The sequence below is a fragment of the Acanthopagrus latus genome, chromosome 2, assembly GCF_904848185.1.
Source record: "Acanthopagrus latus isolate v.2019 chromosome 2, fAcaLat1.1, whole genome shotgun sequence".
Taxonomy (NCBI): domain Eukaryota; kingdom Metazoa; phylum Chordata; class Actinopteri; order Spariformes; family Sparidae; genus Acanthopagrus; species Acanthopagrus latus.
The window spans coordinates 10,353,030-10,378,371 of NC_051040.1; the positions used below are offsets into that span (position 1 = coordinate 10,353,030).

Below are 25,342 nucleotides of genomic sequence, written 5' to 3' on the forward strand. Positions count from 1 at the left end.
TTGTCGAAGCCAATGTTCTACATATTTGCGGGTTAAAAGGGAGCCAACCTCCCTCTTTTGTCTGTGAGATTTGTTTTTGCCTCAAATGTTTTTGAAATAACCCCGAACACCAGGCTGGAGACTTCTCATTTAACTGTTAAGTGTTGAGGTAAAGTCAGCTGGAACATAATACTCTTACTACATCCAATTAAATCCGCCATGGAGATTATGTTTTGTTGTGTGCACCAAACCTCCATTGTGATTTGGCTGTTTTTTCTCTGCCATGTCTATAACATTAATAATGCAAAGTTGATTAAATGTAGGTCACTTTTTCAAAACATGTCGGTAGTTTTGGTAAATTAGGCCTGAAATCTGGTTAGCTAACGTTTGCTAGTCAGTTTTAAAGTGAATGGTTAACGTTATGTTATGTTAGCTAGCTGACTTTAAAGTTGTTGGAGATGCACTGCAGGGTTTGGGAAACACGTTAGCAGTGGCTTAGCTGCATTTATTACCAAATAAGGACACATTAACGGGATACTGAAACTATAACGAGCTTATAAAGGCCTGTTGGAGAGCGTTAGCATGAGGCTATTATCGTGCTGTGTAATGTTAGCTTGTTTTAATACTAGCATCGTTACAGCCGAATTTCAGAGTTCAGCACAGTTAACCTTAGCTAACAGGCTCCATGTGTTGTGTTTAATAATGTCTCAGTATGTTAGTATGTCAGCATCTAGAAGGTCATTTTGAGCAATTAAGTTGTTTATACACGCACAATATGCAGCCTCATGTAGCCCCCTGTAGCCTGCACCGAATGTATTCAGTTCTGGATTAATGTGTTTAATCCTATTACTACAAGTAATACATTTGGTTTACTTTTGGTTTACCTTTAAATGCACATGGTTACAGACTGCTATATCATTCTTTATTATCAAATTATAGTCATGTATGAAATCCTCTTTTTGCCGAATGTGTATGTACTGTGATTACATCTCCTTTTTTCCTGTTACAATCAGAACACGCACGCATGTACACATGTAGTCATCATGTTATACCAAAGTACTTCCTCCTCTATCCAGGTGAACAGTGGGACTTGTCTTCAGCTTCAAGTGGAACAGCTTTGACCTGTATGGTGATCAGACCTGGAGAGGGGAGACACCTGGTCCAACAAGGTCAGTGCAATAGAGGTGCAAAATTTAAAGGCGGAAAGTGTGGGATTTGTCAGTTACACAAAATCTCCACAAATAAACACAAAACTTCCACAAATACACTCAAAACCTCCACAAATAAACACAAAACTTGCACAAATACACTCAAAATCTCTGAAAAAGACCAAAAAACTTCATAATGATGACACACAAAATAACCATAAATACACAAAAAACTCCACAGAGCCTCACAAATTCACAAAAAACTTCCATAAATATACACAAAACCTCCACAATGATGCACAAAACCCCCACAATGACACTCAAACCTCATCAAATTCACAAAAAAAACTTCCACAAAATCCCCACAGAACCTCCATTAAGAGACGTGAAACTACCACTGCTCTTCTTTCTCATCTTGCAGGTGATGGACGATTGAAAGGAAAAATCATCAAGACGAACAAGATGAGCAAAACATTGGAGACGAGCCACCAGGGGGATCAAACATGGCTGATTTATCTGCAGAGTACCGATGGTCACTGTTCATTTCTCCAGAACAAGAGCAGCCAGGAGCTGAAAGTGTGGGCAGAGGAACAGGATGCTGAGGACGAGTTGGAAGACGGTTCCCTGAAATAAATCCTCATTTCCTGTAATGGAGTTTTGTGGACTGACAGTTTTTATGTTTGGTGCTCAGCCCAGAACAAGAAGGCTCTGCAGTGGGTGACCCATCCATCTCCAGAGTATTAGTGACAGCGGAGAGGTGAGGTGTCTGCTCTGAGCGCCACCGACCCTTAGAGGCTCCCGTGTTAAATTCCAAACTTAAAGTGAAACTCTCACCAAAAAGCAGCCTAGGCTTTATTCGTGATTAAATATGAGGCAAACATTTATGTAAATGCATAATTATGACGAAAGCCCCCGTCATGGGAGACAAAAGTGTCGATCCCCGAGTGCTACCTAACAGGCAGAAGAGTAATGGTGGACCGCTCCTCAAGCGTGCCTTTTAGGTCGCACTCGGTCGCACCATCTTTTTAATAAACTGTGTACACAAACAGTGTTCTCAATGCTTGTCTTCATGTGTAGAGACCCTGGCGATTTTGATGCTAGCGTAAAAGTAATAAATCTCGGCATTAATAAATGATTTATTTGTCTAAAATAAACTAAATTACAAAGTTTTCAATATCGTTATTTAAGGATTTTGACAAAGTATTTCTCGAAAAGTACACAGTAAAAGTACTTTATGTTACGCATGCAAGTATAGGAACTACTATGTTCAGTAGTGTAGGAATCTTGGACTACTTATGAAAAGTTTTTTTATTCAGTTTTTTCAGAGATTAATTTTTTCTGACAGTTCAACATTCATAGTAAGTTTTCCATTTATGTTCTAAAAGTAAATGTTACTTTTTGTAAGTGTTTTTAGTGTGTCCAGAACATGGTGGCTTATGTTATGTTGGTAATTGTCATTTTTGTGATGGTTTATAGTTTAACTATTAGTGAGGTAGCTGTTACATTTCTTGACACCAGCTGTTTTATTCCCCATTGAAATACACTTTGCTGGAGAGAATTTCTTCATTCTGTATTTTTAGTTTTTAAATATAAGGTTTAAATATCGGACAGTATATACACTGATACGGATATTATCTGTGCTAATAATAAGTTGGTCAGGCTCTATTATTTTGTACAATGTTCATTCAAGGACTTTAGATGGTAAAAAATTCCAGGGGGTCATGTAACTTAAAATGACCCTGCTTGTAGTGTATTGTGAGTAACATGAGCAAACCCTGCCTGGATAAACTCAATCCACTGCATACAATTTGAGGGTTTATTTACTCATTCCTTTAATACAGTAATAAAAAGACAGTTGTAGTAGGTAGAGAAGGAAGATAACTGGTTAAAATCAAATAGTAGGATTAGAAATGTCATAGTTATGGTTACGGTGTCCTGTAACAATGTCCTTTGGGAGGTGTACAGGTGTGGGAGGTGCTCCCATTGGGCCATCCCCCCTGTTAAACATGAACCTTACATTAAGACCCACTGCTTATGGCAGATGGTTCATGAGAACGTGGTGTTGCCTCCTTCAATGACCACAAGGGGCAGCAATGAGACCCTTATGCGTTCAACGTCGAGTCAGCTTCAACTACATTTCCCAGCAGCACCAGCGGCTCGGTGACATAACTCAACACTGTGGAGGTAAACATGGCGGCGGTCGGAGCTTTAGGAAGAATAGCCAGATTCGGCTCCAGCATCTGCAGGAACCATCGTTTAATTTGCAACCGGAGCCCACAGAGACGAGGAATAGCTTCATGTATCGATCGTAAGTCACAGAAAACGTCAACAGTTAGCGTCAAGTTAATTTAACGGACGTGCGTTATAACATCTGAACTGCACAGGTCGTAAGTTTGTTGAGCTAGCAGACAGGTGTCGACATTCAGCTTTTATCTCACCAGTATAAAAAACAGCAGTGTTTTGACCTCAACAACAAGCCATTCACTGCTTTTTTTTTAAAAAAGTATATAGATGTCCTAGCTTAGCTGTCATTGGCTAGTTGTGCTCGTCCTGCTCCACCAGTCATGAGGCAGAGGCAGCTACACTCCCCTCCTTCACACCGCCCCTCCTCTCAGGCAGGTTGTCTGATGTAACTGGGAATTTTAGCAAACCTGAGTGGGATAATCTCATACCTGAATTATTTATTGTCTACAGTCTGGGTGCTTTCCTTCAGCTTGCTTGTTTCCTGCCTCAAAGTGTCTTTTCAGTTTTGGAAAAATGTAAAGACGTGTGTAACCTTCAGGATGTCTCACTGCGAACTGATAGTATTTGCAGTCAGTCATTCGTGTTACACATTTTTTTTTTGTTGTCTTTTTGTCAACAGCTTCTCACGGACTCACAGATGAACAGAAGGAGTTTCAAAAAGTGGCCTTTGACTTTGCCGCCAATGAAATGGCTCCACACATGGCAGAGTGGGACCAAAAGGTATGCTTGAGCACATATTGTCAGGAAGAAGATGTCAAAATTGAAGACTAAAGTTTCATTGTGTTTGGCCAGAATATCCCCCCTCTACATGCAGTCATCCTTTCTAATGAAGTGTACCCAAGTAAGCAGATTCCCTGCTGAGATTATTAAAATCACACATCTTAAAGTGAAACTAAAATTATTGGCATTTCTGCACCTTCACTAAGTACCTGTCTGCCTTAGCAGCTTTTCTTTCATAGTCCTAAACATTGTTTGGTCTGATGCACATAAGATGATGCTTTGTTTCACTTGCTTATAGTTTAACGTATTTTCTTCCCCCCCCTTAGGAAATGTTTCCCGTAGAGACGATGCGAAAGGCAGCTGAGTTGGGGTTTGGTGGGATCTATGTTCAGCCGGATGTGGGAGGGTCAGGTCTCTCTCGGCTGGACACATCGGTCATTTTTGAGGCCTTGTCCACGGGATGTGTCAGCACCACAGCTTACATCAGCATCCACAAGTACGAAACACTCATATGGCAAAAATGGCTTAAAACTTGATGAAAAGGTGAATTATTAGATTGTTTTGTGAGTCTAGTGAATGGATTTGTTTAATGAAAATTGACTTAAGGTTAGATTAGAAAATCAGGCAGTGGCACAAATAATTAAATTAGCCATAATTTTGTGAAGCTGTTCGAACACAATTAGTGACATCTTGAAAGTCCAAAGTCTTTGACAATTCAATATTACTAAAACTATATTTTCATTGATTAATCTCCAGAAATCGATCCCTCCCCCCTCTTGTGGAGATCTCTGTACCTTCCTCTCTTGATCTTGTTAAAATCGGTACATTAATTAAATTGTGAGCACCGGCCACTACAACGGGGCACTATAATGATAGCCATGACATATATTCTCAATCTCCGGTTAATTTGTGGTGTTCTTCTCTCTTTGCAGCATGTGTGCCTGGATGATCGACACCTTTGGTAATGCTGAGCAGAGAGAGAAGTTCTGTCCCATCCTCTGTTCGATGGAAAAGTTTGCTTCCTATTGTCTCACTGAACCAGGTCAGGTCTTTAGTTTGCAATACATATTTTCTTTTACAGATAAATACATTTTTGTTGGTCATGTAAGTAATTTATCTTACACCGATACTGCTTTTTTGCTCTGTTTATTTCTGGATCAACTGCATTATTGACGTGATCTTTGATTTTAATTTAGGCAGCGGCAGTGATGCTGCTTCCCTTCTGACCACTGCACAGCTGAAGGGCGACCATTACATTTTGAATGGTTCAAAGGTAAATTCAAACTTGTCTGTACTCACTGTTTAACAGTGTAACGTCTCTTTAACAGCGAGCCAGAAACATGTCTCATCCCTTCTTGACTTTTAAGGCCTTTATCAGTGGAGGAGGAGACACCGACATCTATGTTGTCATGTGCAGAACTGGGGGAAAAGGCCCAAAAGGCATCTCCTGTTTGGTGGTGGAGAAGGACACCCCAGGCCTCAGTTTTGGCAAGAAAGAAAAGAAGGTAGAGTCTCTGGCTGTTGGATTTATTCAACTTGCTGTTTAGGCAGTGTTTGCAGGTCACCACTAGATGGCAGAATCGAGCCACAGTCACTCAGCTGTTTCTCAATCTCTCCTCCAGGTGGGATGGAACTCCCAGCCGACCAGGGCGGTGATATTTGAGGATTGTGCCGTTCCAGTGACCAATCGGCTCGGTGCAGAAGGGCAAGGCTTCGGTATCGCCATGAAGGGCCTGAATGGAGGCAGGATTAATATTGGTGAGGAGGAAAAACACTATCAAAAAGAAGTTACACGGCTATTGTAAAACAGTCAAAGACACAGAGATATTTTATATATTCTCACAGCTATAGAATTTATTTGGAATCACCCTTGATAATGGAAATTATGTAGTCAAATTACAGACTTTCTTTACAGTGTGGAGAATTATTAGAAAATGAACTTCATAAGCAGTTAAAAAAACAAATACATCCTCTTTCAATGCAGTATATTCAAAGGGTTTTGCTGCTACAGTCTTATTCAGTCTGGTATGACCAGAAGCTTATGATGCTAATATTAGAATAGTTAATTGCTGAATAATTGTCATTAGAGTCATTTCAGCAGTGTGACTGTTTTCTCTTGTAGTGTGCTGCTTTTCTACTTCTGACTGACTGTTTGAATGTTGGCTGATGTCAGTGATGGAATGTAACCAAGTACATTTACTCAAGTACCATACTTGAAGTTGTATTTTTAGGTATTTGTACTTGAGCATTTTCATGCTTTCTGCTACTTTGTACTTTCACTCCAGTACATTCTGGAGGTAAATATTAGACTTTTAACTCCCCTACATTTACATGTACATGACTATAACCGTCGATGCAGTTAATTTGCAGATTGCATGCTGCATCAGAGCCAAGAGATGCCAAGTTTTAAATTAAGTATTTCAACTGTAACTGATGAAAAAAATGTATATATAGATCTGATTTGAATAAAAAGAAAAATGACCCATAGTATACAGTATGTGTACATTACATAATTACATTTAGTTTCAGATACCTTTACTTAAAATACTGTTCGTATGAGTGACTTTCACCAAAGTAATATTTTAACATCATAATTTTACTTTTTCTGGGTAGTTTTTACAACACAGCCTGTTGTGCCGAGCTACTTACTTTTAAGTTACATAGTTTTATGTAAACTCTCTGCCAACAGCATCCTGTTCTCTCGGGGCGGCTCATGCCTGCGTACAGCTAGCGAGGGATCATCTGTTGGTGCGAAAGCAGTTTGGAGAGACGCTCTCCAACAACCAGGTAGATGGCTTTTTTATTTTTAACAGTATTTTCAGGCAAGGATCCAGGTATTTAAATGCTGGTCCTGCCATTGAAAAACATATCTTGAATTTCTTTCTCTTCTTTCTCCCTGTATTTGTTGTGTGAAGTTTCTTCAGTTCAGACTGGCAGAAATGGCCACCAGATTGGTTGCATCTCGTCTTCTGGTGCGTGAGGCGGCGACAGCGCTGCAGGAGAACCGGTCTGATGCAGTTTCTCTCTGCTCCATGGCCAAGCTCTTTGTCACAGACGAGTGCTTTGATGTGAGTAATACTCAGTAAAATAGTGTTACTAATTTTAACTAAAATATTTTCAGTTTTTCCACCATTGTTGCCTGTTTTTATATAGATCTGCAACCAGGCTCTTCAGATGCATGGTGGCTATGGTTACCTCAAAGACTACGCAGTGCAGCAGTTTGTCCGGGACATCAGAGTACATCAGATCCTAGAGGGTGAGCTTAGATAACAATGACCTTATTTTGTATTTTTTTTATATCAGATTTTAATATGATTAATTTCCTTACATCCAAGAGGGTCGTCATGCTATGGCTTTGTTTTTTTGTTTTCCCTAAAGGCACAAACGAGGTGATGAGGATGATCATTTCCAGAAATCTACTGACAGAGTCGTGATAAATCATTTCCGCTGGATCATCAATGACGTCAGCAGTGACCATTTTTTTATGGTCTTCATCTCTGGTTTGTTACTGTGTGACTGGGTTCCTTAAATGCCCTCTGCATCATAGGTCTTCTAAAGGTCATCATAGGATCTGGGGTATCCACGAAGAAAAAAAAACATTTTTTCTAGGATAATATTGGGTCACTGGTTCACTGGTGGCAAGGCTTTAGGAAAGGCGATGTGATTCATCAGCCTGTTGTCAAACTCTTGTCAGAGTGAAATGTCTCAGTGACAAGTGCACACATTCACAAGAAAATGTGTTGTTAAAAAAGGATTAACTTGACAAATATTGACTGAATTTCAGGCTAGTCTTTGAGATAAATGCTAATAAAGAATGTCATAATGTTGATAATGCTGGCATTCAGCTCAAATCACAGCTGAATGTAAGTATAAGAAAAGTAGACAAAGCACATTTTATTTAAGTACAAAATGCAGAGTGCTGACAATGTCTGTCAAAATCTAACAATGTTCACATGAGTCATATGTCAGCCTCAAGTCATATTGTAGCCTTTAAGAGATGCTAACACGGCTGTAGGCTCTTGATCCTGTGTACAGTAGCTATGTGTAGGCACAAGGGTGCATTGAGTGAGATGGTAACATGCTCATGTTTAGCAGATGTGTTTAGCATCTCAGATCAGCTTGTTAGCATGTTAACATTTGCCCAATTGCACAAGCGCTAAATGACGAGTCAAAGGATCATCCAATTATTACATGGCGACCCAGCCAATAGTTGTTGAGATATTTCAATCTGGACAAAAGTGGTGAACCGGCTGATCTACCAACAATTGAATCCCTAAAATCATGCGGCTAGCATAGTTCAAAACATCTTTTGATTTTGCCAACTAAAAATCACAACATCTCTCTTGATTATGCCTCTAAAACTTTTGTTTCCAGTGAAGCTGCTTGTGTGGATGTAGATACAGTTTTGTTTTTCTATGAAAAGCTGCTCTGTAAAACAGTTTCAATTTGTGAAAAGAGGTCTGGATTATTTCTTCCATATTATTTTTAAATCATTTAACACCAGTGTTATTGAAAAGGTATGGTCATTCTACTGTATATCACATCTGTATCAACATCTGTCCTTGAAGTGGCCTTTTAGATCATATTTATCCTCATGGTTACTGTATTGTACTGTATTGTTAACCTTTTGTGTGCAAGTACATAGTTGGTGTAGTTTGGGTTGAAATGTCACTTTACTGATCACACTCCAAATAAAAGCATTTTTTTGCATTCTATTGTGAGCCATTATTTACATTTCATATCAATTCTTCGCTAAAGCCAAACACTCCAGAACACTTTTATTGAAAAAAGTCAACAATCAAAAACTGCATTAAAAGTGCTACATGTAGCCTGTCAGCATTGACACATCACCGCCACATCGTCTGCAGACTTCAGAATACTTACAGGAAAACAAAGCAGACCATAAGCAACTCAACTCAGCTGACGGTTTCGAATGTTTGCAGTAATTATATCATACAAAAGCACCTGTGAACAAAATAGTCAGAAACCATCAACTTTCACAATGCTGCACTCACAATTTTAGTTACATTCCATCTACCGTAACAGGCAATTAACTCAAAGTACGTTCTCTGAGCAGACGTGAAACCGTACTGATGCTGCTCCAGTAGGTTAAATAAAAAATAAAAAAAAAACCAAAACCCTCACGTGAACACAAGTAAATGTGGGTCAAACAAAGCGAGACAGTTGAAAGATAAAATACCTGAATTGTGACTTTGCTGGCTTTTTGCTCTGAACTAGTGCAGTGAGCCTGAGAGAAGTGACCGAACAGTGAACCTCACACAGCCGCCAGCAGTGAAATACAAATAAAATTATAAAAAAGTGTTTTTATCTGCTTTATTCATATAATATACAAACTTAGCCAAAATGCTCTAATTTTGCAAGAACTGCAAAACTCTACGCAAACCGAACTGTTCATTATGATTTACAGTGTCCGGACACACTGCATTAAAGGGACAGTTCACCCTCAAAACAATAACGCACACTTTTTTCAACTCTTACCTGTGGAGCTATGGATCCATCTGGATTATTTTGGCATGAGTCGCAGGGTTTTGGAGATATTTATAGTAGAGATGTCTTCCTTCTCTGGAATATAATGGAGCAGCAATTCAACATCAGCATTCAACAGCAATGATCCGATTACTCAAGATTATCCACAGACCTTGTTGTGAACAGTTTCATGTAGAAACAATTTTCTTTCTGCAGGGTCTCCCAGACATAGACTTCACCTGGGGTTATTCTTAGGTCCCAATTTAGAATTTCTTACCTTTTTATCCATCAGAGAAAAAAGGCCATCCTCGAACGATTAACCAGTGGACAATTTCCCGTCACTGTACACCTCCAATGTAACAACCTTCGCTCTTTTCAGAGTAACTGCATTAAGGAGGACAATTAAAGCAACACCATGTGGACAAATCCAACAGTGATTCTAGAAAAAGGTAGCTGATTGCCCACCTTTTGATGAATCATTCTCCATGTATCTGTTGGTGGAACTAATGTTACAGCTCGGAGGACATCATCAATCCTCTCATCTATGTGTTGCAAAAAGTACCCAAAATTCATATTTGAGTAAAAGTCAAGTTATCCTATTGAAATGTAACTGTGTCAAAAGTGAAGCTATGACTGGCTCTGACATTCATAATGTTTCTGTAATCCAATTATCATTAATAATAATGATTAAAAATGGTGAATTGTGAACTACATTCGTTTTTAGGTGAATTATGAATTAGTTAATGTTAGTTACTCACATTCCATCACTGGGGCTGATACCGTAGGAAGAAAATAACTCCAACGTGAAACTGCTTCCAACAAGCTCTGTTGATTTTTTTGAGTAAGTGGGTCATGATTTCTGGAGACAGACGTGGCTTATAGTGCTCAAAGCGTCAAAACAATACATTTGCAAGAACTCGAGCAATCTAGTGCCATATTGTTCCATTATATTCAGGTAAAGGCAGACATGTCTGCACCACATATTCACAGAGCTCTGCACAGCTTGCACCAAAACTATCTAGACGGATAAATAGCACAAAGAGGGAAAAACATGTCTTTGATTTTGGGGTGAACTGTCCCTTTAACTCTCTTGAAATGATTGGCCTTATATATATCCAGCTTAGAAATCTTAACACTATTAGTCAGAAACCATTTTGTTCTTATTAGAGGCGTGTAAATAAAAATATATTTCTCTTTAGTGAGCCAGAACGCAGTGTACAAAAAAGAAACTAACACTGAGTCAATTTAACAAACAGGAGGGAGAGCTTCTGTGCAAACGTAGCACAAAACCACCTGTGAGACGACATTTTCTCCCCTCACAGCCTCTCGAGTCCTCATGGAGAAAGTGCTTTTTCCATTTTGAAGGCATACTTTCTCTCCATCCGTCACCACTGTCCTCTGATTCCCCCAATGAAGCTGCTACACCAGGGAGCCGGCTTGGCTTTGAGCAGGCACCATCACGGCCACAGCTCCCATGCGCGTCAGGGTGGAGGAGCTCATTTGTGGGGACACAGTGAGTGGAGGTGGCACCTGAGGCTGAGCGCCTGCAGTCCTGCTGGGGATGGCGATCACAGGGCTCCTCAGGACCTGTGGCGGACCACCGTTTGTAGTGGGGGGACGCTTGAGTTTGCGCGACGGTGTGCCTCCGATGTTGTAACCGGGAAGTCCCTGCAGCGTGCTGGCTTCTCCCGGCCGCAGCTGGTAGGCGTTGATGACCGAGCTGTCTGAAGCTGATGTGGGGGAATAAGGGTAGCTGAAGTTTGGCTGGTGGGGGTCTCGGGGGCGAGGACTGGTGGTTATGGAGGACAGTGTGCCATTCTTAGACACTATGTCTGAGCCGGTGTTACTCTTTGCCCATGACACTCGCTTCGGTGCCTGAGCATCCTCCCTACAGCACAAAGACAGAAGCAGAGGAAACAAAAAGTCATTCAAAAAAGAAAAGGGGGAACTCCTTGAATCTCTTGAATACAAGTTTTAGGCACCAGTGACTTTAGTAATAAGCATTTCATAATTATTCTTATCAGATCAATATAATTCTTAAATACAGAGGCCAACGCTGTCGGTATTGATTTATTAATAAAAATGCAAGGAGGCAACGTGCATGCTCGTCCTACTTATTTGTGAATTCAATGGATCAATGCTTCTGTCTGCTGGTGCCTTGAATAAATTCAACATGACTGCAGTGAGTCAAACCAGTCCCTCGCTTCATGTTGAATATGATTAATTTCCTTACATCCAAGAGGGTCGTCATGCTGTGGCTTTGTTTTTTGTTCTCCCTAAAGGCACAAACAAGGTGATGAGGATGATCATTTCCAAAAATCTGCTGACAGAGTCGTGATAAATCTTTTCCTCTGGATCTTCAATGACGTCAGCAGTGACCATTTTTTATGGTCTTCATCTCTAGTTTGTTACTGTGTGACTGGGTTCCTTAAATGCCCTCTGCATCACAGGTCTTCTAAAGGTCATCATATGATCTGGGGTATCCACAAAGGAAAAAAAAATAAAAAATTCTAGGATAATTTTGGGTCACTGGTTCACTGGAGATTATGCTTTTTCCCTCTTAAGTGTTTTATATCAGTTCTTGTGCAAGAATAACAAGGTCAATGTCCGCAACAACTGATATCTCCCACAGAAAACACTGCTCCTGAAACGCCTCGTCAGTTGTCCCACCTTTAATTCTGACTTTGTGACATCACACTACATCACCATGTCCCCAATTTGCATAATTTATGTCTCGTGGCTACTTCGGCATGTAAGAACTGATTCAGCACAACTGCTCTGTTGCTTTAAGTAAACTCAGAGTAAACTCACTTGATCTCGTTGGCTATCTCCTCCTCAGTGTCCCGTCTCCTCCTCAGTATGAATATGAGGAAGAGCACCATGGCCACCAGTCCCACTATGGACCCCAGTGTGGCCGCTGCGATTATACCTGCGTTGGAAGCTGGGAAACAGATCGCACATCAGTATTTATACTTTATGAAAGTCAGAGCGGTGTTATCTGAAAAAAAAAACAAAAAAAAAAACAGCAGTGGAGTGAAAATACACTTTTTATTGTGTACGTACAGGTGATAACCTCCAGGTTAATGGAGCAGCTGTCGGAGCCGGCCGTGTTGCTGGCTCGGCAGATGTACTTCCCTGACATGCTTTTAGTGAGGTTGCTCAGCCTGAGGGTGCCGTGTCGCTCATCTGCGGAACAACCACACAGTTACACTCTCAACACAATCATATATTTATGTGACCTGGGCGACTAGCCTAGAAAACTATACATGTCCATATTAAATTACTGTCCCATCACACATGAGGAGATTATACAGTCAAGAAGGTACTGTATGGACATTTCTATCAGGGATTGAAGGAAGTTCCACCAGTATTTAAGCATTTCTACAGATACTTCCACCAGTTTTGTCAGTTTTTACACATGGAGTTGCATATTTCTGTATGCTGGTGTGTTTGTTAAAGGAAGCTTAAATTATGCACTTTGTAAAATACAGTGACACAGAAAGCATCTCACTATGAACTTTTTGATTTTGTGAGGGAATTGTTTTCTCTTCCTTTACAGATATAAAGCTGTCTGCTTTCATCTGTATCATATCGTGTTACTGTGAGCAGCATATCATGGTGGTGTTGAATCATTATATACCGATTCCCACCCTTAATCCAGAATTTAATCCACAACTGGCCCGTGTCCAGTACAGTTTATGGATTCCATGGCTCTGCACATGATTCTGCAGTCATGCTTCATAATGTTTGTCAGCAATTTTTTATTAATTTTTTTAATATTTTCACATGCCAAGGTCGAGACATAGCAACGTCTTCCGTGCATTAACACCCGGGCATCTCCATTCAACACAATCTGTTCCTCCTCGCACATCTGGCTTTAAAATGCTGTGTTGTTGCAAACATAGGCTGCAGAGAAATAAACAAGCTTCATGAGGGATTTATCACAACAAATCCCCTGAAATCCAATCGGAGACGTCACATCCCAGCATGTCTTCATCTGATGTGGTTTTGCTTTCGTGGGGATCGTAAGTAAAAAATGAGAGCGGGCATGTTGGCGTCTGTTTTGTGGAATCACCCTCCTTAAGAGTTGTTTCCAATTGGGAGGGTGTTCTTGTTAAGTCTCGGCGCACACGTGCCGCTCTGTGAACTGAGTCAGTTTTAAAGAGAAAAGTAATGCAACCCAGGGACACATCCAAATCTTCCCAGATGAGAAGTCAAGGTTCACTTTAGGTCAGAAAATCCTTAACAATCATTGTTTCCAGGCAGCTGCCTTCATCCCAAAGTTGGGGGGAGCGTAGCCTGGACCGAGCTTTGTGTTTGCACCATCTGTTACTGCACCACCAGGGGGGAGGTTAAAGAAGGTACAGGTGCACACAATCCACTATCAAGACTGGAACTACAGTAAATCCATAACCTTCCGTGATAATCAAGAAGTACTTGTCCCTGTCGGTCTTCTAATGATTATTTTTCTTGTGAACACATGTGATCACACAATTTAAAATATGCAAAATCTTGAAAGATGTAAGTAAAAACAGCTGGTTTCACCAACAGATCACAACATCATTGGTAACCTGTGAACCAGAATAATAAAATCATGTTCCACATATCAAAATAAAAGCAGGTGCCAAAAAAAAAAAAAAAAAGAAACAGATGGGTGTGATATCCACCTGTCCCTCTCTGATTATTTAATCCCTGGGCTTTGAAAACCAGCTGTGAAGAACCAAACCCAATTGTTGCAGATTAGCAGAACATCAGCTGACTCTGAGCTTTGAGCTGGGAGGGATATTTGATGTTACAGTATAGGAGCCGCCTCGCACCAAGACAGGAGCATTACTCATATTACCCTGTCATCACTGCAAGGTCAATGAGCAGCGTTTGTCAAAGCTTTGACACATGACGCGTGATTAATGTAAATCAGCTGCATTTCTATATGGAGCTCACGGTGTCATTTTTCCCCCCACACGACATCGTCCCAAGCTACAGGGGATTGGTTTTCATAATTAATGTATATGAAAAGAAACGCACACATTCACATGTCAAGAGGATATTATTTTGAAATAGCCCATCAATTACTACAATTGATAATGATTAAACCTTGGCTACACCAAAAAAACATGCTATTAGAGGATAGATCAACATGTTTCGGCAGATAAATGGTCAAAAACATAAATAGTTTTTAGTTTACAATCATATATAAACAGATTATAGCAACAAATCCTCAAATTTGAGAAGCTGGAGCATAAAACATGCATTATTTAAAATGAAAGATAGGTTCATAGGCTTTAGTGCTGAGAGTTAGATGAAAAGTGAAAAGATCCCTAAGATTAACCAGAGGCAAGTAGCCAGTTAGCTTAGCTTGGAACAAAGACAAACAAGGATCGGGGAAAAAGTTAAGTTATCCGACCACTGGCCCTGTCCAGCAGTTACAGAATCTGAAAAAAATGTTTTCTAATTGGTACAACTCATTTGTCTGAGCCATTCAAAACGCTGGTGTAAAAACATCCGGTGGTTTCATAGGTTTTAAGTTGGCCTGGTGACTTTTAGCGAGTGTAAACAGCTCTGTCCAAAGGTAACAAAACTAGCCTAGCATAACCTGCAAAGCTTAACAGTATAGCCTATGTGCTTAATCAGCTATTTAATTATCAGCTATAATTAAAGTATGTTAAGTTTTCAGCTTTTGTACAAATTTGACAAAAAATATGTGACATGTTAATTAGCTTAGCTTAGAAATAAGCCCCTTTAGCTCGGATAATTGGGCTAAAACCTGTTAAATCTTATGCGTTTGTATCAATTTGAGAGAAAAAAAGATTTTATATCTTTTTTATCTTTCTTTAATGAGTTAGTAGTTAGGCTAGTTAGGGAGCTATCTTTGGACAGAGCGAAGCTAGCTGTTTCGGCCTGCGAACTGGCTTGCTAACCAGTTCCTCACATATAGCCATGCTAGTTCATGGCTCCATTTTATATTTACTGCAGTGGACATACATGAAAGTGGTTATCTTCTCTTTGTTCTCCTCTAACTTTGATAACTCACAGTAAGGAATACATATAACTTAAAAAAAAATACCTTTGAATTATTTTCTTTTGACTGACTAAGATCCTAAACTTACCTCTAGGCTACTATGGACTTGTGTAAACAAACACCAGTTATGGCCTCTGCAGCCTACAGGCTAACACAGCTTTAAAGACTTTTAGTAGAGCATGCTTACTGAGGGTCTAAATAGGCTTAGACTGTAACACACAATGAACAGATGAACGAATGCAATGGGATGACAACTAAATGTAACAGCACAGATACTACAAAGATTTAAAGATCAAATTCAACCCTTCTTTTTACAACATGGATATATCACATATATTCCAATGTTAAACAGCTGGTCATTATCCAGTATGATTACAGTGATTCATTCATTGTCCACATTTTTTTTTTCCAAATGTGAATTTTTCAGGTTGAGTGGGATTATCACCTGGCTAAGCCTTTATTATTTTTTTCTTTTTCCCAATGGTAATCATCTCTGAAACATAATCCTATAATCATTCTGACAAATTGGGTTGATTTTTTTTTCCTTTAAAGCTTTTGAACAGCTTACAGCTCTAATACTAAGGAGTGACTCTAGAAACTAGGTGAGGGTGGGATGGAGGCCGTTAAAGGGAAAAATATATGAGTGAAAACCTCTTACCCATGAAGCCAAGGACAAGCATGGGCTGAGGGCAAGATCTCCATTCTGGGTTTTTTTTTTTTTGGGGGGGGAAAAAAGGATGGCAGAAAGAATGAATGAGGAGATGCAGACTGATGGAGGGGGATGGGGGGGTGTGAGGGAGTGAGATGCGCCACACTCTCAGTCCCAAATCCAACTTATGCCTCTTAGAGGAGTTGATCAAGTAATGACATGGGGCTTGTTAGATTAGGTAGCAAGTCGACAGGAAATGAGGAGTGCCGAGAGAGGATCAGCAGAGAGAGAGAAAACAGAGAGAGAGAGAGAGATTGCTGAAAGAGATAAGCAGTGACAGCAGAGTATAGTTCAAGTGTCACAGAGAGCGAGAACATACATTAGCGCAGATAAAAAAGATGGGTCTGAACATGAGTGTCAATGGGATGTAAAGAGTGGTTGCACGTACGCCTGTGATGTAGGATGAGTGCGCGTACTGCACTGCAACACCCCGGGTCAGCGCACAATCAGAGGGAGTAGTTTTCATTTCATGACTCTGAGGACTTTTCTGTTCTAAAGAGATGAGGGCCAAAGATCGAATCAGACTAAGTCCCGTTGATCAGAAACAGATGGTGCTTACTCTGCAGCAGCGAATGAAAACAAATATCTAATGCAACAATGGCAGCACACTGCATGTGCATTTTTTTTTTATCTCTCTGCTTTGAGACGAGTGTGGTATGGTTTGAGTCGTCTCAATCAGTAAAGAGGATTTCACACTTGTTAGCTTGTTGCTGCATGTTGTGGGGATGACCCAGCTTCTTCCTCTGAGGTGCATCTGGTGCAACTACCACTTAAGTAAAGCCCACACGGACTGACGACATGGGCAGTGCTTCATCTCCACTCGAGGTGTTGGGGTCAACCGGAGGGTGTGTGACATCTCGACCTGCACATTGCCAGGCTTACAAATCATTTCATCCTGCAGGTTCGCTTCTGTTGCATACTAATCTACTGTATGTCAACAGGGAGATCAAGCGGGCGGATAATGACCGGACTTAAGGCAAACATTTCTCTCATCTCTTCATTTCCAAAACTAATAATGTTAAACAAAATGTATGTTCTTCAACCCAAAGTAAGTACGTTAATTTAAAAAATGCAACATTGCAAAATCCACTAACTAATACCAATATATTAAAAAATAAATAAATAAATAAATAAAAACCCCTAGAGACATGCAGGGAAGAAACTATCTTTCTCGGTTGAATAGTTTCTGCACTCTTCATCTCAGGCTGCCGAACACCGAACGTTCACCGATAAGATAAGTCAACCTGTATTTAGCCTGAAAGGCGAAACCCAGGGAAATCAATCTGGACAGCGCTCCATCAATGCTGTCTGCTCATTTATGCTTAATTGCTGTGAGTATGTGGTAATGAGGTGACTCAGCCAAGCCTGTTTACAAGCGGTCGACTGCTGCCTCTGATAGCAAATACAAAGCAAAGATGTTAGCCTGTAAGCTCGGTTAGCTGTGCAGCTAGTATTGGATTTTACACTGCAAGCGTGGAAGCTTTTGACTGGGACTGGCCAGGGCTAGCTGGTTAGCTGGTTAGTATAAGACCCACTCCCTTGTTGAAATACTCACTCTGCATTGGGGAGAAGAAGACTTCAGACAGGGGCGCAGCCTTGGTCCACTTGTACTGAGGGACGGGTTTCCCGTGTCTGGACTTGCAGCTCAGAGTCACGTTGCCCTTCACTACTGGGTTCCCTGTCATGGTGCATACTGGTGGAGAGGGAGGGACTGCAGAGACAGACAGGCACACAGGCAGGCAGATAGCGAGACAGACCGTTAACACATGTCAGATAAGAATACACGGTCGGTGACCTTCTATTGAACTTGTACAGTAGGCCTTAATCCATTGAAAACAAAGTGGAGATTTCACTGGACAGTAGTCATATTACATACTAATAAGAAAAATATCTCACTCCCTGTGGTTTCAATCTGCTGCTGGAGGATGACATCATGACCTCAGAGCTCAGCCGATCCTTCAGCAGCAGATGAGCGCTCGCTCACATGGGATTTTTTTGACCCGACCGGTCTGATCTGAATCTGATACGAAACGTGTTCACAGCTGCAAAAAAAATATTAAAATCCGGGGAAAAGATGCGAGACGGTCCTGATTACATCTAACCTTTGAAGTTCCTCGGCTGCCACGGTTCATTACCTTTGACATTAAGGCGTATGTCTCCGGAAATGGCGGGAGCTCCAGAGATGATGACAATGCAGACGTAGAGTCCCGAGTCAGACTCCTGAGTGTTGTTGATGTAGATGGAGAGGTTGGCTGAGGGCATGGCCACGCTGAAGCCCACTCTCTTGGTGAACTCGTTCTGGCCGTACCCGATCTGTCCTGAGCTGTAGTTTATCACCTGGACAGAGAAAACACATTCTTAGAAACACTGGATTTAACTTAGAAAACACGCACTTAGGTCATTTTTGAGTCATTTTCAGCATATCTTTTAAACAAGGCACTAAGGAGACTTTTCTCTCTGCTCGTTCTTGTTGAATTTTTTTTTTTAAATTTGTACTCACTGCAGCCGTGTAAAGATGTGCAGATTAACCATACAACAGAAAATCACCGCCCTTCATCAAAATAATCCTGACATGTACAGATGGTGGATGTTGAATTTTAGGCTGATTTCCTGTTTGAGATAAGCTCGCAGGCATCAACATTGAAACTGTTTAGATTATATTAATCATTTAAAGACCCTACACATTCACACACACACGGCCCTGTGCAGTTCGTGCTACATACAGGAGATGCAGCAAAAAAGTGGAGATGAAATGTCATCAGCGGCATCCTTTCGCTAATGATGTCCATCAGTCCCTTCTTTCCGCTATGCGTTACACATCAGCACCGGTGTCAGAAATAATCCTAATCTCGGCAGATCATCCTCTTCACCTCAAATGTATCACTAGATGGGTTTCTCAGTATATGACAGTGTCATGGAATGTATTGAAATAGTAAATACGCTCCCTTAGTCCAGCATCCATCTAAAGACCTTCAGTCATTATCTCATCCCCTTCATGCAGATGGAAAGTCGGGTGACATTTTGTAGTCGACTTAACATTTCTGGAGCTTCACAGCAACACAGCGTGACAGAATTCTTGTAAACAACTGAAGTAGATGGATACTTGTTTTTAAAATACATTCTTCAGATCAGTTTGGGATCTCAAGGCTTCTGCCGACTTGGAGCTCTTTTTCATGTTTTAAAACAAGTCCCCATCTACTTCAGTTGTAAAGGAAAACACTGTAATGCTGTTTAGCTGTGAAGCCCCAGAAAAGTTTTATGGACTATGAAACTTCACCCAACTTTCAGCATGTAGGTGAGAAGATAATTGATGAATTTATCTCTTTTGGGTCAACTTTTCTTTGCAATAATTTATATAGTTTTGAATAGGTAACTTTCTGTACCCTGACAGGTTGCAGACAGCAGCTTTTTTCATTATTGATTTGTCTGTTGATTATATGTTCGATTAATCCATCAATAAAATGAAAGAAAAATGCTGTTCCCATGTTCTTGAAACCAAACGTAACATCTATAAAAGACTTTGTCTCACCCATCAGTTTAAACTCAAAAATGTCAAAACAAAATCATATAAAAACAGTGAAAGGCAGCATACATACATCAGAAAGCATTTGCATTTTGCATTTTTGGTTGAAAACAACTTTAACCATGCATTCTTGTAGCTCTAACTGATTTGTAGGTATAACACTTTGACTACAGTCATAGGAGGATCAGTACACACTGATCTTAATCTCTATAAAGAGGCTCTCCTTCCTCTAGTGCACTAGAGGTCAGAGCAGCTGTACAGCAGCTTGTCGAACATTTATGTTGCGACCTTCTCACCGGCTTGGTTCCATTTCCAAAGAACTGCCAGGTGACAGAGTTTTTGGAAATGTCTGCGGTGGGGCTGTACCAGGCCTGTAACACCGCCATTTGGCCCTTCACCACCTCCATCTCTCCTCTGGGGATCTCCACCGCCTGGGTGTCACCTGGAACAACAACACAGAGAGGAACAAACAGTTAATCACAACTTCAGTGAGGGAGCAGAAGCTGTTTGTGTGATTAGGTGAAAGAACTCTTTGTAATGTTTTCATCCTGTGTCACGTTTGTGTTGATCTTTAATTATTCTGTTGAATGTTTTCTCAGTTAACCATTTGGTCAACAGAATGTCAGAAAATAGTAAAACATGTGACATCTTCAAACATGTTGTCTGGTTCACACAGTCCAATACCGAGACATATTCATTTAACAATGATATAAAAGAAGACAGAAGCAGCAAATCCTCTACGTTTGAGGAGCTGAAACAAGGGAATATTTGGTCATTGTGCTTGAATGGTAAACATTTTTTTTTTCATGTTAATCGACTAATGACTTGATCGATTTATGACCTGTTTTCATGCATTTCATTCTGTGAATTTTTAGACAAATGTGTTATGTGTATGTTTTTCAGATTGAAGTCAAATCATATCCACTATATCGCCAACATTATTCACTCATCCATCCAAATAATTGAAATCAGGTGTTCCAATAACTTCCATGGCCACAGGCGTATACAGTAAAAGCAAGCACCTAGGCATGCAGACTGTTTCTAAAAACATTTTTGAAAGAATGGGTCTCTCTCAGGAGCTGAGGGAATTCCAGCGTGGTAATGTGATAGGATGCCACCTGTGTAACATGTCCAATCGTGAAATTTCCTTGCTCCTAAGTCAACCGTCAGTGGTATCATAACAAGGTGGAACCGATTGGGAACGACAGCAACTCAGCCTCGAAGTGGTAGCCCACGTAAAATGATGGAGCGGGGTCAACGGATGCTGAGGTGCATAGTGCGCAGAGGTCACCAACTTTCTGCAGATTGCGACAGACCTCCAAACTTCATATAGCCTTCAGATTAGCTCAAGAACAGTGCGTAGAGAGCTTCATGGAATGGGTTTCCATGGCCGAGCAGCTCCATCCAAGCCATACATCAGTAAGTGCAATGCAAAGCGTTGGATGCAGTGGTGTAAAGCACGCCACCACTGGACTCTAGAGCAGTGGAGACCATCTGATGGACGAGTCTGGGTTTGGCGGTAGCCAGGAGAAAGGTACCTGTCTGACTGCATTGTGCCAAGTGTAAAGTTTGGTGGAGGGGAGATTATGGTGTAGGGTTGTTTTCAGGAGCTGGGCTTGGCCCCTTAGTTCCAGTGAAAGGAACTCTGAATGCTTCAACATACCAGGAGATGTGAGACAATTCCATTCTCCCAACTTTGTGGAGCAGTTTGGGGATGGCCCCTTCCTGTTCCAACATGACTGTGCACCAGTGCACAAAGCAAGATCCATAAAGACATGGATGAGAGTTTGTTGTGGATGAACTTGACAGGCCTGCACAGAGTCCTGACCTCAACCCTATAGAACACCTTTGGGATGAATTAGCGCAGAGACTGAGAGCCAGGCCTTCCCATCCAACATCAGTCTGTGACCTAAAAAATGTGCTTCTGGAAGAATGGTAACATTCCCATAAACACACTCCTAAACCTTGTGGAAATCCTTCCCAGAAGAGCGGAAGCTCTTATAGCCGGAAAGAGTGGATCAACGTCAAATTAAACCCTATGGATTAAGAATGGGACATCACTTAAGTTCATATGTGAGTCAAGGCAGGTGAGCGAATACTTTTGGCAATATAGTGTATATTTAACCCTTATTAAAAGCAACATTATTTAGACATTGCCATTTTGTGTGATATGGCAAAACTGACATTTTGAGAAACACTCTTTCACTCTTTTTGTCCAACAGTTTAACGAGAAGACCACACTCGTGTCTGTCCAATAAATATAAAGCCAGAAGCCAGTTAGCATAGCTTAGCATAAAGACTGGAAACAGGGGGAAACAGCTAACCCGACTGACACTGGTTTGTAAAAATATTTGTACATTATGTAGAAACTGGCATTTTGTGCAATTTGGCACCCCCCACAGTTTCTGAGTGTAACACCAATGTTATAAATAAAATCCCAGGTCTGTAACAGTTTGTCAGACGTAATGTAGGTGCTGACTACAAACCAAACTCATGACATCATCACAATGTCATGTGTTGATGTGTGTAACGTGATCTGACCCTCTCAATGAAGTTACATAGTGTACAAACAAATAACTATAAATATAAATACATGTTTATAATATGAATTACAGAACCTAATCAACATGAATCCCGTGGACGATGACCGTGCTGTCAATACACGTCATTAAAGCTAAACATAACATAAAAAGTAGAAACACGGCAAAACAAATACTGGACACTTTGTGTTGGGTAAGAATGACCCAGAAAACATTTCCAGTGGATTCTGTCATCCAGTTAGATTCCAATACTGTGATATCAGCCGATTTAATCTGTTGTGCTCCTTGATAATCACCAACAACCTCAGGAGGCAGTCAATCCCAAACACACATCTTCCTGTGTGTGTGTGTGTGTGTGTTGTTGTTTTGCCTTCTATACATTCAGCACCCAGTCAAATGTGTAGGGACACGTGTTTCTGTTGCTTTTCTGTAAACTGAACAGGATTAAAAGAAACTCTGCTGCATGTGAACTAAAATTAATGATCACATTATAAAGTAGGTTACACAGCTGAAACAAACAGCCCTGGATTCAGATGTGTATTCATGCAATTTACAGATAATGCAGTGGGTTTCTAAATTATTCATTCAGCTGTCCCCTGTAGGAAAATCGTCTAAAGCCATTGTTTTTAATAATGTGTATGACCCGTGAACTTCCTTATAGTCCTGTACCTGATAATGATCCTATGATGACTTTATACCAAGAGTCACACACATTTCCTGACAGACGGAGCAAGAATGAACAGACATACTTAAGTTGAAAAGCCACGAAAAAGTGCATTTTGCTTCATGTTTGACGATTCAGTTTACAGAAAAGCTTCATTCTCAGTCAAAGCTGGACACAAGAGAGCAAAAAGCAAACATATAAATTAATGGTTGCGTCCATCTTTTAGCAAATCTCAACACTAGTAAGGTACACGGATTAGGTGGAGATAACCTGCATTATCAGGGATTCAAGGATTTTGTTGTTCTACATAAAGACTCACAAATGTCATCGACGTACAAACAATATTTTCATATATGAAAATGAACAAGAAGAGTAAGGATTGAACGGTAGAAAACGAGATATTAAAGGAAAACATTGTAGGATGAACAACTCACAGGGTGCCCAGTCACCCGAACCGGACAGCTGAAGCTGGATCAACTGATCCGAGCAGTCGGTGTCCACTCGTGTCTCCAGCTTGAAGTTTGGTTAAAAAACACTCACAAGGAAAAAAAAGTCTTCTCGCCACTAAATCCCTCAAACTGTGAAAAGTGCCTCTCATAAACTCAAATGGACAGACAGCGTGGATAGAGAGCGTTGCGATCCGTAGACCGGGCAGCTGCAGTCTCCACATCTGTTCAGCTGGGCACGCCTTCTTCTTGTTCTGACTGACAGCGTGTAGCAGCAGGAGAATTAGTCGATTGGTGGTGGTGGGGCTGGGTGGGTGGGTGTATACAGATGAAGAAGAGGAAAGTGTGTGTGTGTGTGTGTGTGTGTGTGTGTGTGTGTGTGTGTCTGTGTCTGTGTCTGTGTGTTTGTTTGTGAGATAGAGATTTGAGAAGGCAGAAAGCACAAGAGAAATAGAGACAAAATTAGTTTTTGGGAAATTTAGCTTTTGCAGCCCAGACTCAGTGCTTCCTTATTCCTCTTGGGACAATGTGACCCCATCGCTGAGGCGCTCCTGTGCCTTAATTTCTGAATCTCTGAATCTGGTAAGTCCTGCCGACTAATCCCCAAACAATCCTGGGTTCAATCCTCTCACCTCACGTGAGGGCTCAGCTGGACATGGATATGATACAACACATGGTCACTTTACCCGCCAGCGGTGCTCTCAACAACATTGCCGACATCAGCGTCACTGCACGATTTGCAGATTGCTTCACTTTACATTTGACCGTTCATGTCATGTGATCTCTGCTGAGGCTGCTCAGGGATTCTACATGTCATGAGTTTAAAATGTTTAACATGCGAGATGCCTGAGGGAACAGTTGAAGGCACAAAACTAGAAAAGGAATGCCAGGACCCTGACTTGACATGAAAAAAATCCAAGTATGATGCTTCGATTCTTTGAAAAAGATCTCTGCACACCCACATGTGAAAAAAGTGAAACTCCTGTCACAACACTGCCAAACTAAATATATATGCTACTAAATATATTTCTAGTAAAGGGGATCCCACATTGAAAGTAGCATTCGAAAGTGATGCTGCTTTTTTTCCAAAACAAGGAGCGCATATAATTGAACCGATCTTCAGGGGATAACCCCGAAAACTCGGGGCTAACCCTGCTCCACAGCAGATCAGCAAGTGGGGTTAACCCACGTTGGAATGTGCCAGGACTGTGCAGTGACAAGATGGTGAGATTTTTGGTTTTTTTGGGGATTGTGATTCACCAGATTCTGGATCTGGGATAGCCCGGCGAAACTGAAACTATCTAGTGTTTGGTTTTTTGTCATTTTGTACCATTGGTTTATACAAACAGGGAAAATGCAACAGAAAATGCAAGACGCACGAGCATGTCGGTGACTCAACAAAAGTCCAAACCTAAACAATACAAAATCCAAAAGTCAAAAGGCAAGCAGGCAGGAAGTGAAAAGCAATATTTATGAGGGGAGAACTTCAAAATAAAACAGGAAATGACAAAACTCAAGGGAAGGGTCAGGGTGAGAATCTTCACTGGCCACATGATTCGATTACAACTCAGCTGTCGGTGATTCCAAAGCAGCACGATTCTTGATGCATCTCAATTACTGATTTAAATTGTTTTAAATCACTTGCTGCTGATATCCGCCTCCCCTCCTACATTACGGTGGCCAAATGCCTGGCCACAATTCAAAGCCTGACAGCAATGTTGCAACATACCTTTACAACTTTACAGACTAGCTGAGGCCAAAAAGACAACAATCAACATCTGCATCGATACAGAATCTTCCCATCTGCATCACACCTCTAGTATCGAGTCAGGATTGTACGTATTGTATCAGTACGTTTGACTC

General features: G+C 40.9%; 2 protein-coding genes across 3 annotated transcripts in view; one reads left to right on the forward strand and one right to left on the reverse strand.

Moving 5' to 3' along the window:
- The first annotated feature begins 851 nt into the window (after positions 1-851).
- On the forward strand, positions 852-8,804 carry acad8 (acyl-CoA dehydrogenase family, member 8). 2 transcript variants are annotated; one of them, XM_037122334.1, is made up of 12 exons: positions 852-1,148; positions 1,549-3,435; positions 3,991-4,091; positions 4,418-4,587; positions 5,024-5,133; positions 5,288-5,364; positions 5,459-5,596; positions 5,714-5,849; positions 6,781-6,878; positions 7,007-7,159; positions 7,245-7,347; positions 7,470-8,804. In XM_037122334.1, exons 2-12 carry the CDS (start codon positions 3,318-3,320, stop codon positions 7,523-7,525), a joined length of 1,260 nt encoding a protein of 419 aa, XP_036978229.1. In that variant the 5' UTR covers positions 852-1,148; positions 1,549-3,317; the 3' UTR covers positions 7,526-8,804. The 2 variants fall into 2 exon arrangements, with proteins under 2 accessions (XP_036978229.1, XP_036978238.1); XM_037122343.1 differs by having other exon boundaries at positions 1,549-1,884.
- Positions 8,805-8,852: 48 nt separating this feature from the next.
- esamb (endothelial cell adhesion molecule b) overlaps positions 8,853-25,342 on the reverse strand; it is a 53,211-nt gene continuing 36,721 nt past the window's right edge. The window contains exons 2-7 of the mRNA XM_037122323.1: positions 20,126-20,271; positions 18,442-18,643; positions 17,862-18,017; positions 12,642-12,764; positions 12,390-12,519; positions 8,853-11,466 (exon numbers count right to left, since the gene is read on the reverse strand). Coding sequence (XP_036978218.1) covers positions 10,998-11,466; positions 12,390-12,519; positions 12,642-12,764; positions 17,862-18,017; positions 18,442-18,643; positions 20,126-20,271 — 1,226 coding nt within the window. The 3' untranslated portion in view covers positions 8,853-10,997. The remainder of the gene's footprint in view (positions 11,467-12,389; positions 12,520-12,641; positions 12,765-17,861; positions 18,018-18,441; positions 18,644-20,125; positions 20,272-25,342) is intronic.